The sequence below is a fragment of the Mytilus californianus genome, unplaced genomic scaffold (genome assembly GCF_021869535.1).
Source record: "Mytilus californianus isolate M0D057914Y unplaced genomic scaffold, xbMytCali1.0.p SCAF_33, whole genome shotgun sequence".
Lineage (NCBI taxonomy): Eukaryota > Metazoa > Mollusca > Bivalvia > Mytilida > Mytilidae > Mytilus > Mytilus californianus.
Window position 1 is genome coordinate 1,273,254 of NW_026262683.1, and position 20,820 is coordinate 1,294,073.

The following is a 20,820-nucleotide window of genomic DNA, read 5'->3' on the forward strand; positions in this document are numbered from 1 at the left end:
TATATAGACAATACAATAATTATTTGATGTTTCATTTCAGGAGGATGAAGAACAAATTGTATAGTTTAACAACCGTTTTGATTACAATAAAAAACAAATTCTATTGAACACCTGTTAAATACTACATCTTTGTTTTAATACTGAGTAGGTTCAAATAGTTATAATAATTAAAAAAATTTCACATGTTTTTTTCTATATACAAAAACATCAGAGTAATTGTATATTGAAAACATTGACACAACACATACAAATTACTTTTCTTTTCATTTGATTTGAATATGACATTTATGTTAAACCAAGGGTATTGTTCATTGTTGTGGATATTCTACAAATTTGTTTTAGGAAAAGACGGAAAACACTTTTAATGAAATGTATTGTTAATCACTGAAACCTTCCCAATGGTCGATTCAAACGATGGTTGTGCTTCATGCTGTAATACAGGTTTAAGAAACCAGCAATGCTACATTTAATGTAATACCTACAATTTTAATTGCATGAACAACATGATGGTTGCCACATGTGGAGCAGGAACTGCTTACCTTCTAAAACACACGAGTTCACTCAATTGTTTTGGGTAGGGTTATTGTTGGTCAATCTTTAGTTTTTGATTTCTTATTTTGTTGATTTTATTTTCGTCTGTAGGGCGTTTTTTTCCCATGGAGTTGTCAGTTATTATCTTCTAATTATGAGTTTTGAATGTCCCCTTGTATTAATTTTTTTTAATTCTTTTTTTTTTTTTTCATCATTTCAACAAAAGTAAAAACAACTAAAGCATTACGAACGGTTGTAATTTGAACAGGGTATCCGAATCGCACAAAACATGGAAAATATCGTTTTCTTATTATTCAACACTATCCTTTTGATTTGTATCTTCATCTGTCTTGTTTTCTTTAACTTCGTCGTCATCATCATCAGATGGAAGAGGGTCTACTTTCACGTTCAGATCAATTATAGCATAATTTGTTTTGTTTTCGAGACCCCTAATTACAAATTTCTTCCCACTTGGACTAGGATCTAGCTCTAAGTCTGCATAAATAAGGCCATCCTTGTTCTGAAAGAAACAAAAACGTAAATTTGAATTAAAATTCAAACACCAAAGGTATCAAAAGCAATACCATACACTTATGTTATACCGTTATTTTAATCTTTTATGTCGAACTTTATGAACCACAAATACAAAAAGAGTCCCTTCATAACATAATAACTCAACGGTATCAGTTTTTCTGCACCAGATGTACATTGCAACAATTAATGTAATTTCAGTGATACTCGCGTCAAACGTATTGAAAATCAAAAACCTAATATAAACGTTGAACAGCTTATTAAACCAAAAAAGACATCAGTCACGTACAGACATATATAATGATATCACAATCTTTTTTTAACAGCTGTAAAAACTTGAACGATTGAATAAAAAAAAAAATCTAGCCGATTGTAATTAGCGTTAGGAGACGAGCATTTGATTTTCAGGGTTGGACTATTAGGATTTTTTTTGGATTGAGTATTCTTTGTCAACTCTTGCTACGCATGATTATATAGGTTGCACTTTGTAAATACAGCTGTTTCGCAAACCACATCTCTTTTGGAAGATATATAATATTCAAAGATATTTTGTTTTGTTCACCTACTGGTTCCCAGATATGATCTCTATGTTTAATCTCGTAGAGACATAACTTGGGAATGTTACCAGTATAAATAGACATGATTAGCGGTGAAATTAAATTCTGAAGAAGCAACAAAGTGAAGGGAGGGGTAGTACAGAATTTTAGTATAAGTTTAAACTCTAAGAAGTTCGGGCATATAAATGGTGAAAATATGCTGCACAGCCCTATATTTTGACCTTTAAAAAAAAGTAGTGCATACGAACTTTCCATTCTAGGATATAATTTTTTACGAAACTTCATAGTAAAAGTGGTACAGTTTTAGCCGTAAAAGGAGTTCCTATGGGAAATTGCATTGTCTATATTTACAGAAGTGCAACCTATATTGGGTGAAAAAAGAGAACATGTGAATTTCACCAAATCTGGTTTATCTTCAGAGTCTAAATAAAATTAACTCAAATATAAAGTTTTATAAATCTTTTATGAAGATTGAGAAAATCCTGGGCCTTTACTATGATTGCTCAGCATAAATTCACAGTTTACAATATGCATAGTTTACCTAAAGCCCTGTATGCAAAGACAATTAATAATATAATTATGCAAATTTCTGATTTAAATTGTTAAGCAGTGCTTATATTAACTCTTAGCAGTCATTGAAACTCATAGATCCTTGATGAATATTGTTGTTGGGGTGTTTTTGTTCTGTCGAAAACCCAAAAGTAAGCCGTAACACCTGCATGTGTTTTCTTGTGACCGCAGCATAAAACAAAATAAGCTAGATATACAAAAATTCATCAATAAAACTAACAATAGTGTGTTCTATCCTAAAAATGTACTAAATATTTCATATTCACAGAAACAGCAGAATTATTTTGCAAATTTGAGGCCCCAGGGGCAAAAAACAGAAAAATCCCTCACCACTGGGTCATAAAACAGATAATTTAGCCTGTAAAGGCTATGATTTTATTATTATAAAGGTCTTTCGTATAGAACGCAATAACTGTGCTTTGAATTTTATGCAAAACACAGATTCCGGCAGTAAGTTCTATAAAACTTTTAGTTAATTCATATATCAGACTGGTAATTTCATGCAATCTTTTTATCATACAGTACATAAAAACATTTTTGTCAGGAAATCATTCTGATCAAGAGTAATATGAAACTGTAAATTTGCATGGGGTTGTCTGTGAATTATGTAAGTTTTTTGGATTACAGGCAGTTAAGGTCAGTATGGTCATCTCACGATCAGGGTCAAGATTAATTACCAGTATGATTGTTTAATGATATCTAATTCACCAATGAGGATTAGGTGCATGTTATCTCTTCACATGTGTTTAGATTAGCCAGCATTCTCGCAATTGCACTGAATGCTAGCGGACGCCATTTTTGTTTTCTCAAGAAAAGTGAAGATTTTAGATTTCCCACCCACCTACTCCCTTGATTCTTTAACAGATATATATTTTTATGTATTATTTTTAAAATTAAAAAATTTAAATTTCATATGATGATGATTTCAATCTTTTATTGTACAATATTTGTTTGTTTATAGATTTTGTAATTTGTTTATTATTCGGTATTTATTCCCCACCTTTGCAAATTATTGTCATTTATTCAGTTTTAGTTTATTACATAATTGTTCATAACAGTCAGTTGTATTATATTTTAATGGTTTCTGAATAAATTACCTTTATCGCAAATCTTGTGTTAGATATTTTGCAAATGAACTCGAATCCTTGGAATATTTCCTTCTCACGTCATCAGTTAAAAAGAAAACTTTGGTTGACAAAAATACAATTTTTGCAAATATGGCTTTGTTTAAACACTTCTGGTCGTATATTAGCCAAATTATGTTAGATTTATAGCAAGAGATAATATTATTGTGACAAGATTGCTAAACTGACCATTCAAGGCAGAAATTGTGACATTTTATTGATAAATATGCATGCAGTAAGATGTGGACTAGAGACAGAGGCAGGATTTGATACTTTATATAATTTTGAATTTTGAAATGATAAGCTACTAAACTTCACATTTATAGTATTCTGAAATGCTTTCAATTTGTTATCAGAATAGTTTCGTACAAGTTCTACGCATTTTATGTCAGAAAACATGCACATAGGGTAAGCTGACATTGATTAAAGTCTTGTTTTCAAATTCTTTAAAAATTGAACAGGGTTGCGGGTATAAAATGTACTGTAAAAGAAAAGCTAGAGAATATGCAGTGATTTCTTTCAGCCTTTGATTTTGATAAATAACTATTGTTGTGAGAAAAAGTTCTTTTCAAGATTTTTCTATTTTAGAATATTATGTACTGGAACTAAATTCTGTTGTTTTTGATACCTCATGATGGATATTGTTTTCACAAATTAAGAGATTTACACGTCTATGGTTACTAAACCTTATGTCGACAAAGATAAAATGTACAAATATTTCTACCTTCTTTCCCATTTTCTTGTACTGGCCTGATAATTGAGTACTTTTACAGCTCAGATGAATTGTTTAACAAAAAACGGGAAGGAATTTAAGTTAAAAATTGCAACATGTTTTGTTAGTATCATAATAAGGTGCCAATGATTGCACATTTGTTACAATATTACGTAACGACATTAACATTTGTTTTGGTACCATAGGATGACTATATGAGTTTTACAAAATTCAGAGCTCTATAGGTCTATGGTTACTAAGACTTGCGTCTATAACAATGAAAAGTGCCAATAAAAGTTGCTTAAACTTATGTTGACAACAATAAAACGTGCTAATATTTTTTTAAAAGTATTTATATAGTTCCTGGATAATTGAGTACTTTTATATCTTAGAATGAATTGACAGGGCACAGGTAAACAATCAATGTTGAGTGATTTTTATACAGATTTAGTGAAATCTTAATTGGAAACTTCAACTTTAACATGTTTAATGTACTTAGCTTAACACAATTTACTTGCTTCTAATATTTCAAACATCATAACACATGAGTATAAATTGGTAGGCAGAAAATACTTGTATGTCAATTAATGCCGTTTCACACATATACATACACAAATGCAAACAGGAGCTATCGATTAAGGATATTTGTTTATTTTGTTCATTTCTATGCTTAGATATTATGACAGAAGCTTGAATGCAAAAGAACTCTTGCATTCAATTTTGTTGCAGACAGTATGGTTTTTTAAGTGATAAACTTGTATGTAATTTTAACCTAAATAGGCATATATTTGAACAAGCTACTATAATACAAATGAAAACATGTAGTACATGTGTATATGAAATGACATAGGTAAAACACTCAATGTTTGGTGATTTTTAAACAGATTTAGTGGAATCTTAATGAGAAACTTCGACCTTAATTTTAACAGTGCAATTCCATTCCCTACATTCTACCTGAGGCATAAAACATGAAGAAATAAATTGGGATGGTGAATGAAAAAAAATTTGCAAGTAATACAATGTCCACACATGGGACTATATTTGTAGAAAACAAAGATCTTAAGTTGATAATTATGTCATCGGACCAATTTTGATAAAACTTGGCATGATTCAAGCTGTGTGTATTATAAGAAAGTTTACGACGTTTCATGGCTACATGATATATATTAAAGACAATATCGCAATTTTTGTATTTGAAATTTTGTATTTTTAGTTTTGATGTTTGAATTGAAAAGTAAAATAGCAAAATTACCGAACTCCAAGGAAAATTCAAAACGGAAAGTCCCTTATCAAATGGCAAAATCAAAAGCTCTCACCCATCAAACGAATGAAACATAACTGTCATTTTCCTGACTTGATACAAGCATTTCCTCATGTAGAAAATGGTGGATTTAACCTGGTTTTATATCTAGCTAAACCTCTCACTTGTATGAGAGTCGCATAGAATTCCAAATTTCACGATTAATTTTTTTCATGATTAAGACTTAGGAAATTCAAGCAATGCAAAATTATACTATTTGATTGTCTTAAAGTATAATGTATTATCTTTTCGAAGTTATATAATACTCATTTGGTGTACTTAGCTTAACATATTTAATTTGCTTCCAGAGGTCGATGGACCAGGATCATAAATGCAACACATTTTGCAAATTTGTTCTGTGTTAATTACTTTCTTCTAGATTCAAAGTTTACAAATGATTAATAAAACTTGATATATGCCTTGAAAAACAAATATCAAAGCATGAAATCCTTCCAGATAGAAAGTCGGAATGCCACTAATGGAAACGGCTTGAAAATCCTTTTTTTTTGCCATATTATGCCAACATGGAATATTTTTACAGAATTTCTATCAAATAAAAGTGTAAATCCTCTACTTTCATTCATTTGACAAATAAATACCGTTGAATCACCCAGGAAAGTTGCAAAATTACAACTTCGGTATTTTCTGAATTCATCTCTTAGTCCCTATAACACAATTAATTTGTTGTGCATTTCATTTGAACAATGAATGAAAAATTATAAAAATACGCACCTGCGACCAATTCAACCAGACGTTTTGGTAATTGGTCATCATATTCATGAAAGGTTTGCTGTCAATTCATTTATTAAACAGGCAATTGCATCATAACTTTTAAATCTACAGCAACAGTTTTTGATACCTCCAATTTTTAATTAAACCATATAAATATAAGGAGATGTGGTATAAATACATGAACCAATGAGATAACTATACGCCATAGTTCAAATAAGTGAATGTAAGCAATTACCTACCGAATTAGTTTTATCTCCCGGTTTGTACTTATATGAGCAAGCCGACGGATGGTCTTGTTTGATGTGTATGCTTGTCTTTTTTTATGGCGTTTTCATTTTTTTTTTTTTGACTTATGATTTTTAATGTTCCTTTGGTATCTTAAGCCCCTCTTTTATAGGCCGCCGTATGACCATCAACAATGAGAAAACCCATACCGCATAGAAATTGTTTGTTCGAATGAAAATTCCCATGACATTTATAATCTATTGCTTTTGTGAAATAAACCAAAATACAATGAAGCGGATATTGTGACTTGATAACCCGGTAGATAGAAAGAAGCAAAAAAGCTTAATGACTGTGAAATTGAAAAGCATGTTTTTGAGGAAATCGTCAGTATTCAAAATGCCGATCTAAATGGTAATTTAAATGAGTTGTTACTAAGTTTTATTTTCAGCTTATAAAAACAACAGTTACTTTTTTTACTGACAACAAATCTGTGAGGACATGTGTACGCGTCCGAAAATTTGTTAATTCGAAACTCCTTTGAACATGAAGACACATCCAAAAATAAAATGGACATGCAATTGTAGAAATTTTATTCCATATTTTGACCTGAGTAAATTTTTATGGGTAACCATACCAAAACCAAAAACATTGTCCTATGCCACTTATGCTTACGAATGAGATGGCAAGATACACTTATCTTCCTTGAAAGACCCACTCATTTTGTCTAGAAAACACAATTATATCTAATTTGATTAATTAGTCAATTTCTAATTGATTGTTGTAAACCCCATACCGGTTGTCATTAATAAATAGTTAACATTGAAGGATAAATATTATAGAGCTTATATCAACTTACAAAGTTTTAATTTTATCACATTGACTAGAATGTTTAAATTAATCATCTCCTCAACGCTAAAGAATATCAATAATTTTCTCAGAATTGTACCATGCATGTGTGTATATCTTGCCCTTTTATGAACTTATAATTGTACACAAATCAGGCCGTTTGTTTTCTTGTTTTTTTGTTTTACATTTGTCATTTTGGAAGTCTCTCTGAATTCTCTCACGTAAACAAGACAGTTTCAATGAATTAGGACGACTTCAAAAACGAACAAAGCTTGCTGACAGAGGCTAATATCAGCAAGATTTTTTTACTACATTAAAATTCTTTCTTTGCCGTTCACTAATGATCAATTTGCTGTGATCGATCTTTTTGTGTAGTAGCCGTCTGAAAACCTTCGACCGATCTGCAATGGCTGGTATCATACATTTTGGCTTGTTATGACCGATGTTCATAGATCTGAACTTGAAATTGACAGGGAAAACGGGCATTTGCAACTTGATAGTTATGATCAACTTAGAATCTATGGGTTTTTGGATGAATAGCTATTAACTTCTAGATGAACACTTGGCAGTTTGTTCTGTATACCGTTTTCTTCTATCTTCTGTAGGTTTTGCCCAAACACAAAAAGAGGGGAAAATCGTCATTGAAGGACAATAATTCATATTAGAACACAACTGATAATTGTATCTTTGCAAACCTTTGTGCTGACTTGTCTTCTTTATCATGTTTTTTCTATTTAAATTTATATATTTTTTTTTCATAGATTTCAAAACAATAGTCAAAAGCGCTAAAAAAATGGAAAAGATATCATTAAAAGCACTTATTTTTATAGAGAGTTGATCAACGATTTCACCAATAATCTGCTTATTTGTAAATCTTTTCTTACTGATCATTTTTGCGTTTTAAAAATTCTATCCATTTATCAAAGTTTTAAGATAATAGGCAAAGTTACAAAAAACAACATTAAAAATCGCCAAAAAAAGGCAATCACTTCAATAAAGATTCGACAAATGATTTGGGTCATGTTAGAACTAACTATAGATATTGTTTTGATATTCATTTTTGTTGTATGAAATTTCAAGCTCATAGCAGGTTGATTGACAGTTGTACTGGAAAAGCCAGTAAATAGATCTCAGCTATCTGGACATTGTTACCCTGTCAGATTTTCTCTATTTAGGTTTTTTTTTCAAGAAAAAATACAAAACTTGAATTTTACCCCAATGTTCTATTTCAAGCTTTCCTGGCCACGTTGGTTGGCAGGCAGGGTCATTCGGGTCATTTTGTAAACTAAATATCATAATGATCATTGTGGCTAAGTTTGGTTTAATTTGGTCCGTCAGCTTCAGAGTAGAAGATTTTTGTTAAAGTTAAAAAACAACAATGGACCTTAACGGACGACAGACGATGGACGTCATTTGATAAGAAAAGCTAACACTGGCGATGTGAGCCAGGTTAGCTAAAAGTGTTTTTTTTTTATATTCCGCTCTATATTATAATTCATAGTTTTCATTTCGCAAGGTAGGTACGCATTTGACCTGCGTTGAGCAGTAATTTGATAATATCTTGAAGAAAGTGACTCGGGTTATCGCGGGTCTGAATATCAATAAGAAAATTAATAGCTAATCGCTATTTCGGAATCTGTTACACTTGATTCGAGAATTTGCGGCACGGAAACTATTGACGTCATATAACAATCACTTTTCTTTAGAGGCGTCACATATTTTCCCTTGTGACGTAAACGTTTACGGATACGTCGATGATGTTCATAAGACAGTGGACTCTATAGATATTTATAAATACGGTCAATATTTTTTTATCTTGTTATTATTTCCAGTTTCAATGAATTTACCAGTATATCAAATTATTTAAATAGTGATCGCTACGGTTTATCAAAGACCATTTATAGATTACATGTAAACTTTGGAATTGAATTTTCCCACCCGTCTGTAATATTTGTAAAACTGGGTCGATGCAATTGAAAACAACACTAATAACATAAAAAGCGCATATAGACAAGGCTTGAATTTGTTAATTGCCATTATGTTTTTCATTATAAACAGCACAAAAGCACTTGGCTTCATATTAATTGCAAACTTGACAACGATATATCATAACTAGATATGTCTTTTCATATAAGTACTGGGGATAAATAATTGTGTCGCCTAAGATAAATTATATAATTTTCTCCGGTTTAAAGAATTTAATTTTCAAAGGTACAAACACAATGAAATGTTAATAAACACAAAACCGGTTTATATAAAAATAAGAAGATGTGGTATCATAGCCAATGAGACAACTCTCTACCAGAGACCAAGTGACATAGAAAACCAATACGGTATTTTAAGCTATAAAAGGCCCTGAAATGACAAATGTTAAACATTTCAAACGTGAGAACTAACAACCTGCTATGGGTATCAAATAATACTCGCAAATGATAGACAGCAACAAACGACAAGCACTGAATTACAGGGTCCTGTCTTGGGTAAAGCACATTTGCTGGAGCCAAACCCTGCCACTTATCTTGGACAGTGGTGAAACAGTTCAATATAAGAAAAAATATAAAAAATAGTTGAAAAGGGCTCATCAAATCGATACAAAGCACACCAAAAATAACAATCAAAGACAAAATCGCGTGCACAGAAAACACAAAGCACAGAACTGAGAGTACTGACACAAAGCTAATAAAACCAAATATATAAATCATATATCTAAGACTCAATTAAACAGTACACATCCAATATCCAATTGATTTAGTATAAAGACCTCATTATCAGTTAGAGAAAGCATGACCTTATGCAATGCAAAAATAAAGGTATCGACAGATGGTAGGACCGTGAAAGTACATTATGTGAGTCTAACAATAATATTTAATTGGGTTTCAATATATTAATAAAAAAATCTATATTTATACCTTTAAAAACAATATTCAAAAATCTAACTACAGTATTGAATTGGTAACATTTTAGAATAAGTTTATTTGAATGATTGTAATCTTATTTTACAGGCTCGGTAAACAACATCACCGTAAAAATAAGGATATGGCATCCCGTGTTTAATTAGTTTTCTACGTGTATAGCTTGTTAGAGACTAAATAATAACGTAAGAATAACATGTACTATCTAAACAATTCCGCTTTCAGTTGGAGCAACGCGTTTTCCTACAAATCCGTCAAATTCGTTCTTTGAATATCATAGATTCGACAATCCAGATAAAAACGCATCATTCAATGAACTTTGCTAACTAAAAAATTGATGTTCACAATACTTAACATGCCACGGTTGCTTACATCCACTCCATTTAATCTGTGGTGGATAATTGTCGCATTGGCAATCGTTCCACATCTCCTTTTGTATATGCTTTATATAATCTGACGGCAGGACATAATTGAGACAACCACGTAAACATGTTGATACCTGCATTGACTTAAGTAATGAATTTCTTACAACAGTTTCGATTTAATTTCCTAAGAATAATTGAACCAAATATGATTTGACCACCTCATTCATCTAACAAATTTTGAGAGATTTTATGACAGCTATATCTCTTATGGCAAATTATAACATTTGATTGACACCAACATACCTATTACAAATGAACTTTTACAAATTAATGGTTTAGCTGTAAAGTAAACATTTAAGACAAATCTGTATCATCAAGCTGTTTAACGTCCCAAGTTCATTAAAACTCTAATCTTATTTAAAAAATAGTATTAAAAGATTCAAGAATATGAAGCTGTTTCCCACTCGTTCCGTTGATTGATAAAGTTTAATTTTGTCAGATTTATAGGACTTCTCCTTTAGGAATTTACGTTGGAGCTCGGTATTATTGTTATACTTTTTTGTAGCTTAGTTTCACCTCGTATCAAGACTGATTTGAAACGATAAAATAGCAGACATATTTTTAAATTATGAAAACAACTTTCACAAAGAAAACATTCGAATAACCTTGTACATTTGTAACAATGATATGGTTGATAATTACCTTTTTTGGTATGTACACTTTGCCAGTATTAGTTCTGTTGTCCAATTTACTTTCTGCATTTGCATATACACTGTCTTCACTATTGTCCTGAATAATCATTTGCGCGTTGCCGTATACGTTTCCTAAAAGCCCATATAAATAATTAAAATATTAAATATACATGATTAATTGCATTTCCAATAAATATCAAACGAAAGTTGTGGTATAATTGCCAGTGTTATATATATCTAACAGAGAATTAAGGAGGTGGTATTTAGCAACTAGTGGTCACCGTTGTGCCTTCCAGTAGGTGCAAAACCCATATGGTGTAGAATAGTATAAACTGCACCGACATGAAAAATTATGAATACAGGTTGACTTTTGTTCTTTTTTTTTATGCATGAATAAGTCTATTAGTTTGCTCGATTTAGGTTTACATTTGTCATTTCGGAGGTTATGCTCATTTTTAAAGGTCAAAGGGTGACATGTTATTGATAACTTCTATGTGTTTTTGGCATCTGGTTACGAGTTGTCTCATTGACAATCAATGCTTAAAGGCAAACAAATCCCGACTATGCCTCTCAAATAGTTTTTTTTTATTTGTAGAGATGGAATTAGTAATAGTAAGTTTATTCAATTTTATCATATCCTTATCTAACAGTACGTTCTCAAGTACTTGTTTAAAAAGTGTCTTTTTTTGTGAATAAAAGATAGCTTTAAATGAGTTGCAGCAAATAAATTTGCATTCAGATTTACCAAACGACCATTTAGTTAAATAGGAAAACTTATGTTTGATAAGATTGTTTGGAAGTGTAGTTAAAAGAGTTTAAAAGTCAAAACTATCAACAGAATCAAAAGGACCATCAAAAGCACGCAATTTATCTAAAATATCCAAAGAATTTGTTACACTCCAAAAATATTTAATTCCACTATTTTCGTATATTTTATTACAAAAGTTTATGATAAGTTCTTTGATAGTAGTTAAGGAACTAGTTAAAAGCACTGAAATATTAGTTGTAGATCACTTACTAGAGGCCGAGATGAAACGATATTTTGCCGGTTTTTTGTGTAGTTTAGGTAACCAATACATAGTAGGGACCTTCAAATGTTCAGAAGAGGTTTCAAGCTGTGATGTGGTTATGATATGTTTGTTTACTATATGACTCTCTATGGAGCGCACGGACTTGAATGTAGATGAATTTACAATTGCATTCTTAAGGACGTCCGTGCAGTATTTACGGCATAGCACCACCAAATTGTTGGCTGCTTTGTCGGCCGGTAGAAACACACAAACCGCTTTGAAAGTTCTTGATGTTTATTTCTTATTCTGGAATAAGCCTTTTTCGACTGATTTCTATAGTTGTTCTTATGTTGTGCTATTACAGAACTGTCCCGGGTTAAGGGAGGGCTGAGCGCTCACAAATATGTTTAACCCCGCTACATTATTTATGAACCTGTCCTAAATCAGAAGCCTGTAGTTCAGTGATTGTTGTTGGATCATGTCTGTCGAATTTGCTTTTCGTAAATTGTTTTGTTATAAATTCGATCGTCAGTTTTCTCAGTTTAATTGTTTCATATTTTTCATGTCGAGGCCTTTTGTAACTGACTATATGGTATGGGGTTTCTCGTTGTTGAAGGCCGTACGGTTGCCTATAATTGCTAACATCCACTGCATGTGAATTTTGGTGGATAGTTGTCTCATTGGCAATCATACAACGTCTCCTCATTTGTATGTCAATGTATTTTGTATTTGTTTTTTTTTTTGTACAAATAAAGCTGTAGCACCAAAAGTTGTCGGTATATTGAGTTTGTATCATGTATTATTGCAATCAGATTCAAAGTATTGCAAGCAAATACCGTGTATTCTGTTTCATTTGCGTGAAACATGAATACATTTCAGAAATATAAATAATTTTATCTAATGACATAAAATGTCATACCGAATACGACACGCTGTTTTTTATTTGTTTCCGATATAAACTGATGAATTAATAACGTTAATAATATCAATATGATAAGATGAAATAGCTTTTCCAGATGTAAGACTAGCCAATTATGCAAGTGCTGAGTACACTACATTGTTATTCCTTTGAACATGTTAGATAAACTACATATATTGAAATTAAACACAGTAACTTGTATATCAGATGATTTTCATGCACATTACTGTGCTCAGTACACATTGGGTCCTTATATAGCTTGCTATTCGGTGTGAGCGAACGCTCCTTGTTGTAGGCCATACTTTGACCTATAATTGTTAGCTTTTATACATTAGACTTAGATGGATAGTTGTCTCATTAGCACTCATACCACATCTTTTTATTTGTAAAGAACATTGACAGCAAAGTTGTTGATATTAAGCTTGTACCTGTTTTAGACAAAGTGAAATGAAGGATGGTTTTATCTTATGTGTTTAGTTGGTTGAAATGCTTACTCATCCTGGTGTAGTGGTGTCTAAATGAGCCGCGGGCACTGGAATTATTGAAATACATGTATATCAATGTTTTAAAGCATTAACATGAATTAATGGCATTCATCAAATTTTGCTCTGCATTATATAAACACTAACCCATTTCAATGTCGCATCTGTGCTTTCCTGAAGTAATTAAACAAAAAATGCCTTAATATAGAAATCATTAAACAGATTTGAAAATATTGTAATCGATGCTAAGTCCACATTGTTGCAACTATTAAAGCAAGTTTATGCATAGATTGATGTTTCGGTTTTAGGATTAATTCATATCAAATTTAGAATGTCTATACCGTAAGTATGTGTAACGTATGCGCTTTTGTAACGTCCAGGTCTCTTTTTTGCATCAACTCGAAATAGTAAAAATTTAATAAGAAAGATGTCCTTTTTAACAATGATTATCGTGTAACCAATCTTCTTCTTAAGCTTTGAATATAAACTGAGAATTTAAAAGTCTGTTAACGTAGATGCTATTGAAACAATTTCGTACCTTTGTGCTGAACGTATCTAGAAACAACATGTTTTAGTGAATCAGAGTTCGATCGGCTTCTTTAAACGCGAAAGCAATCTTGTATAATAACAAGTTTCTCTAATTTCATAGATAATGCACATATTGCTTTTGAGAGTATTGCAAATTATAAAAATGCACCAAAAATGACTTTGTTAAATCGTTATAGTTTTCCCATGCTTTGAGACAAAATCAAAACCTGCCAATTTTAAGTACATGTACAGAGAACTACAACAAATAATGTCTCTACAAATTATCAATTTCAAATATGGAGCAGATCATTCGGTTGTTTCTATCAATATCCGGTTTTTTTTCTATCAAAACTTATGTTTTGCCTTATTCATATACAGTTATATCGCTAATGTAATCTGTTTCGTATTCAGCTAACCTTCCTAGCTCATTTAACAATGTTTACACCTACGTCAAAAATTATTTGTGAAATTTAAGGTGTATAGACCGCCAATCATCCCAATTTAATTGATAAGTGACTTTATTTTCAAGTACTTAAAATTTCCAGTTGATAAAGCCTTTGCTTTGGTCTTTTCGTGTTCCTATGTCATTTAAAATCTGTTTCGCCAAATACTGTTAGGATGATACGCATATGATGATAGACGGTAATAGGGGTTTGACATTGACTATCAAGGACTACACTCCTTCCACATTAGTTTATTATCCATATACGCAACCGGTTATACAAGTCATGTCGCCAAAGGTTTTTTTATCATGACTTACACAGCGGGTGTCACATGTGTAAATAAAACTGTTTTTCTCTAATGTGATAATCCAGTTCTCCTTCGACGATTTAGTTGTTGCTCGATCTTAATCTTTATGCATAGGCCATGTTTTTTCGACTAATGATTTTGATCTTTGCCTTGATATATTCTCCTTCTTGTAAGTACTGTTTCTATTCACCGTTTTAATTAGTACAATGTATATAAGTGTAAAACATTCTAATAGTAAATCCGGAATGCAAGGGCCTCTGGATGAGATAAGGTTGAACGTCAAGATATCGTTTTAAAATTCAGACATTGATTGTTTTTGCTTCTCCTCTGGACTACTTATAAAAAAAGTAATATGAAATTGTGCAAACGATAAGACATAACACATTATCTAACCGAAACCATAACAGAAACAGAATCGAATAAACAAAATTACAGTTACGGTCTTTTAGTTAAATTTTGACATTTATGTACATGTTGATAATAAATAATTTAGTGTGAATCGAATAAAATAAAATAAAAACATAATTAAATCTTATTCTAATAACAAACGTTATACATTTCACCTGTTTTTTCTTCTTTTGACATTTTCTTTCCGCTTCCGTCTTTTTTGTCTTTCGGGAGAGCTAACAAAAACAACATCAGATACATTACCAAACATTTTGATGTGTAGGAAAATATAGTTTGCTTTATTAATTGCAAAAATAATAGTTTGTTTCTTTTGAACAAATAACAAATAAATTTGAGGCAACACTAATCTACCGACGTTCAAAGCGCGTTAAACCATTCAGAAGATACAAATCAAGGTAAAAACCTGGTGTGGGAATGGTACACAATCGATAAATGTACAGATCAGACCACTTATATCAAGAGCCCCAAAGATGTCGATTGTTGGTTAACACAAACACGTCCCAACCAACATGATAAATTCGTGATAATGACCGTAAAAACTATGAAGTGTCGGTTTTAGTAGTTCGTCCTCAACACTGTTCAAAAAATTGTCTGTAAGGAGTATACCCCTGTTCACGAATGCCGTATATTCGAGACAGCGGGTATGTTACGACTGGGAAATAGGAAAATGACAATAGAAAAGTTGAATCATCACGTTTGGAAAATATTTGAAGTCTGTGTCAATATCGAGGAACAGATCAATGTAGGAAACGGACCTTGTAGTGTTGGTAGTACCCGGAATCTCAGTATCACTGGGATATAGGAAATGCACGCGCTGATGGCAATGTTAGAGATTGAGTCACATTACATCATCAATATTTATGAAAGTGAAATAAAAGAACTAAACAAGATTTTTTTTTATTGCTGTTTTTTCTTCATGAGATTACAATAACTAGTCGACAAGTAGGGGTGCACAATAAGTACCAATTGAACTATCGACTATCGAAAAAAAAAAGATTAGCTTGTTGATGAAATCATCTGCGGTGTGTTTGCTATAATATTCACTTACGGCAAAAAGTCATATGGATTGCACAGATTCCAAACAGGTCAAACAATATTAATTATATAACAGTATGTCCGTTGATTTATAAGAGCCGATAAGTAAATACCTTTGGCAGTTTTGGGTCTTCAATGATCTTTCATTTAGAACTTTATTTGGCCTTGTCTGATTTTTTTTTTTCGATCGTCACCGATGAGTCCTTTGAAAACGAAATGCACGTCTGGTGTATAAAATTCAAGCCTGGAATCTATATGAATTTATTTATCTTGTCAATTATCAGTCAATGGTTTACATTAAGGTCCTTTCAACTCATATATTAATAATTAAAGAGTAAATACACTTTTACTTTATAACACTTCGTTTAAAAACAACGGTGTCAGAAGATTGTCTTGCAAAATATAGTTTGTAGTTCTTTTCTATGACATAAGCATGCTGAGGGAGATGATCAGCAACCTCTGGTTTGAAACCATTACTTCCGGTATTAAGTGATACAGTTGGGTGCAGACCAAGCATAACATAAAGTAAACTCCAATTTTCGCGTTTACCAGTAAACGGGCGTTTACTACAATTGCGTAAACGCGGTCAAAATGGAAATTTCTAATGTCTACTCGAGTAAACGCGCGTTTACTCTGTGTCCTATTAGTCAGCAGTAAACGGCCGTTTACTACAGATTTTACATCTTTAACTGTACGTGCAATTAGAAAACACGCGTTAACTATTCCCTTTACATTGTAACTATTTGAGAAAATTCTAAATATACTTTTTTCTGGCTTATTCATATATTGCAAATGATAAATAAATAAAGTATCGCTAAAAAAATATTTTCAGAAATTATTGGATAAGTAAACGCTGCAAAACTTTAAAACAAGTTGCTTTCTTTAAAAAAAAGAAAAGCAACACGTGAATCCAAGACGGCTGACAGGTCACCAAAATTGCTGAATTTTTGTTTCCTTTTGAATTGAAATAATTGACTGAATAGAATACGATAATGATGATGTTAAAACACCTTTGTTCAAAATATGCAATTGTGTGTAGATTCTTGCACAAGTCAGTTGAAAGCAATGTTGGATAGTTGTGAAGAGAAAGGTGTATATATACAGCTACTATTTGAATATACATTTCAAGGCTCGACTATTTTATTTATTACTTGGGAGTGTACATCATTTTTTAATAACCGTTTTGCAAATCCAAGTTTCTACAAACCGTATGTCTAATGCAAATTGCACAAACCAATCGCAATATAAATGTAAGCACTCAGTTTGCTTTATAATCAGGATGCATTTTATTTTATCTATCATATCTTCATATTTTGTTTCCTGGATGCCATTAATTATTCTCGACTCGTTATTGAAGCTGTCTGTACTCATGGTAGATGTTGTATAGATAAATTTATAGTCCAATTTCCATGTGAAGTGAAACCCTGTGGCATGCAACTTATAAGAAGGTTTCGTATATTTTCTTAAGAGTAACACATCAGCTTCATTCATACCTCTTATATAGAGACTTATTTCAGTCTTATAAAACATCTCAGATTTTAAGGATTTCCTGATTTTACTTAAATCAATCCAAATATTTTACAGGAAAACTTGGTTTTGAAGAGTATATTTTATAAGTTTTATGAATACCTGAACATACTCTCAAAAGAACCAATTTATATAAAACGATATGTAGATATAAAAAGATACCAGGATTAAAATGTTGTACGCCAGACGCGAGATAAGTCTACAAAGAATCATCATTGACGCTCGAATAAAAAAAAGTTAAAAAGACCAAATAGAGTATGAAGTTGAAAGGAATGCAGGACCCAAATTTCGAAACAAAGGTTTTGCCGAATACATCTAAAGTAATCTATTCCTGGGGTAGAAAATCCTTACCATTTCGAAAATGTCAAAGTTTAATTTATAATAGGACAGTGACTCAAAAATGAAAAGGAAAGAGAAACAGCTAGAGGTCAGAATACCGTAAGTAATGATGACCGTGCTTGAAAGTCACATGTCAAGCTCTTACTGCCGTGCCCTGAATTTAGATAAGAAAAGCGAAAATTCGCATTCACGAGTGAACTTAATATTTATACATGCACGTGGTATTTTTGCGCAAGAAATAGTAAATAGAAAGCATACGCACTAATACTCTGGATAAGAATACGCATTTGCGTCATCACATATAATAACTTTATAGTTGATTTCCGTGTCAAACTTCCTACCTCAAGTGTTTTGACTCTGGATTCATTGACATTTAAACCGGAATTTGTGTGAACGCAAACCGATAGTGTGCGTGTGAACAGGGTGATGTATAATGTGAATGAACCAAGACGTGTAGGATAGCTGGTCAACACAATGAATACAATTGCTATAAGGTCGAACTATTAAAACAAACAAACAAAAAAAGAATTGAAATTTTATAATTAACATAGATTCCTGTTAATGATTTTTTTTCGAAAATTTAGAATATAATATCGATAAACACAAACGTCAAGTATTTGCGAATGGACATTTTATTTATCAAATCAATCTCTTCTTAAAGTCTAACATTACACTATATGAAAATATTGATATACAAAATATAAGCAGAGACTTATAAATCCATACTGAAAGAGTATTAAATAATTAACATAGTAATTAAATTTTGTTATTTGTAAAATATTATTTACGTTTTCTGTGAGATGCAAGGATTTGAAATCCCTGTGAATTAAAACCATGCAAGTATTTTTTCATTCACGACCGTTTAAAATTTAGATATTTAGCTAACTTTGGGTACGCATCCCTGCTCATTGGTGCTCATATGTTGCATATGATTTTCATAAATGTAATGACTGTTCAAACCTGTGAGACATTTGCACGTATATATGACAATTTTAATTATAAATATTAGTAACCATAGACTTATAGAGCTCGCAATTTGTGTAAAACTATTCATTCTTAGAGTCAAAAAGAACAGAATTTTAATGCCGTTGTATGATATCCCAAAAAATTTAAATACTCACACATTTTTTGATTCTACAACAACTTTTTCAATTTTAAACTTTAATTTCTTCACTTTTATGTCTAACTATCCATTCTGAGGTATAAAAAGTACTCAATTATTAAGCCAGTACAAAAATATTAATAAAAAAAGAAATATTGTCACTGTTTATTGTTATCGACATAAATATTAGTAACCATAGACTTATAGAGCTCTCAATTTGTGTAAAACTATTCATCCTCAGGGACGAAAAGAACAGAATTTCAATGCTATTGAAATATTGGCACATTTCTGTTTAATGTGACAACAAATTTTGCAATTTTAAACCTAAATTTCTTCACTTTTATGTCTAACCATCCGTCCTGAGGTATAAAAAAGAACTCAATTGTCAGGCCAGTACAAGAATCTTAATAAAAAAAAGGAAATATTGTCACTTTTTATTGTTATTAACATAAATATTGATAACAGTAGACTTATAGAGCTCTTAATTTGTGTAAGACTATTCTTTTTTTTTTTGGACCAAAAGAACATAATGTTAATGCTATTGTATAATATTCTAACAAAACTGAAAATATTGGCACTTTTTATTATGTGACAACCAATTTGCAATTTAAATATAATAAATTTCTTCACCTGAGGTATAAAAAGTACTCAATTATCAGGCCAGTACAAGAATATTAAAACGAAATAGACATATTATCACTTTTTATTGTTATCTAATAAATATTAAAAGTGGTAGACATATAGAGCTCTCAATATGTGTAAAACTCTCCATCCTTATGAACAAACAGAACAGAATTTTAATGCTGCTGTATAATATATCACAAAATGGAAAATATAAGCACCTTTTTTTATATGACAACACATTTTGCAATTTTAAACTTAGATTTCTTCACTTTTATGTCTAACAATCCATTCTAGGTTAGAAAAGGTACTCAATTATCAGGCCACTAGAAGAATATTATTTAAAAAAAAATATTGTCACTTTTTATTGTTATCGACATTGATATAAGTAACCATAGACTTATAGAGCTCTCAATTTGTGTTAAACTATTCATTATTTGGGACCAAAAGAACGGAATTTTAATGCTATTGTATAATATTCTAACAAAATGTAAAATATTGGAATTTTTATTTTTGATGCGACTAAAAATTTTGCAATTTTAAACTTAAATTTCTTCACTTTTATGTCTAACAATCTATCCTGAGATATCAAAAGTACTCAATTATAAGGTCAGTACAAGAATATTAATAAACAAAAGAAATATTGTCACTTTTTATTGTTATTGACATAAATATTAGTAATCGTAGACTTATAAAGCTCTTAATTTGCGTAAAACTATTCATCCTTAGGGACAAAAAGAACAGAATTTCAATGCCGTTGTATAATATTCTAACAAAATGGCAAATATTGACACCTTGTGTTTAATGCGCCAACAAACTTTGAAATTTTAAACTTAGATTTCTTAACTTTTATGTCTAACAATCCATTCTGAGGAATAAAAAGTTCTCAACTATCAGGTTTTTTATAGTAAATCTGAGATGATTCATTTGAGAAATAAAAAAATTATCAGCATTTTCAATTGGTCCTGTCATTGCCGATGTTGGTCAGGTCACTGTCAACGT

At 31.2% G+C, this 20,820-nt stretch overlaps 1 protein-coding gene across 1 annotated transcript in view; it reads right to left on the reverse strand.

Annotated features, from left to right (window-relative positions):
• Positions 1–300: 300 nt before the first annotated feature.
• LOC127736565 (uncharacterized) overlaps positions 301–20,820 on the reverse strand; it is a 29,025-nt gene continuing 8,505 nt past the window's right edge. The window contains exons 2-5 of the mRNA XM_052247146.1: positions 15,350–15,409; positions 13,656–13,682; positions 11,108–11,229; positions 301–1,051 (exon numbers count right to left, since the gene is read on the reverse strand). Coding sequence (XP_052103106.1) covers positions 842–1,051; positions 11,108–11,229; positions 13,656–13,682; positions 15,350–15,371 — 381 coding nt within the window. The 5' untranslated portion in view covers positions 15,372–15,409 and the 3' untranslated portion in view covers positions 301–841. The remainder of the gene's footprint in view (positions 1,052–11,107; positions 11,230–13,655; positions 13,683–15,349; positions 15,410–20,820) is intronic.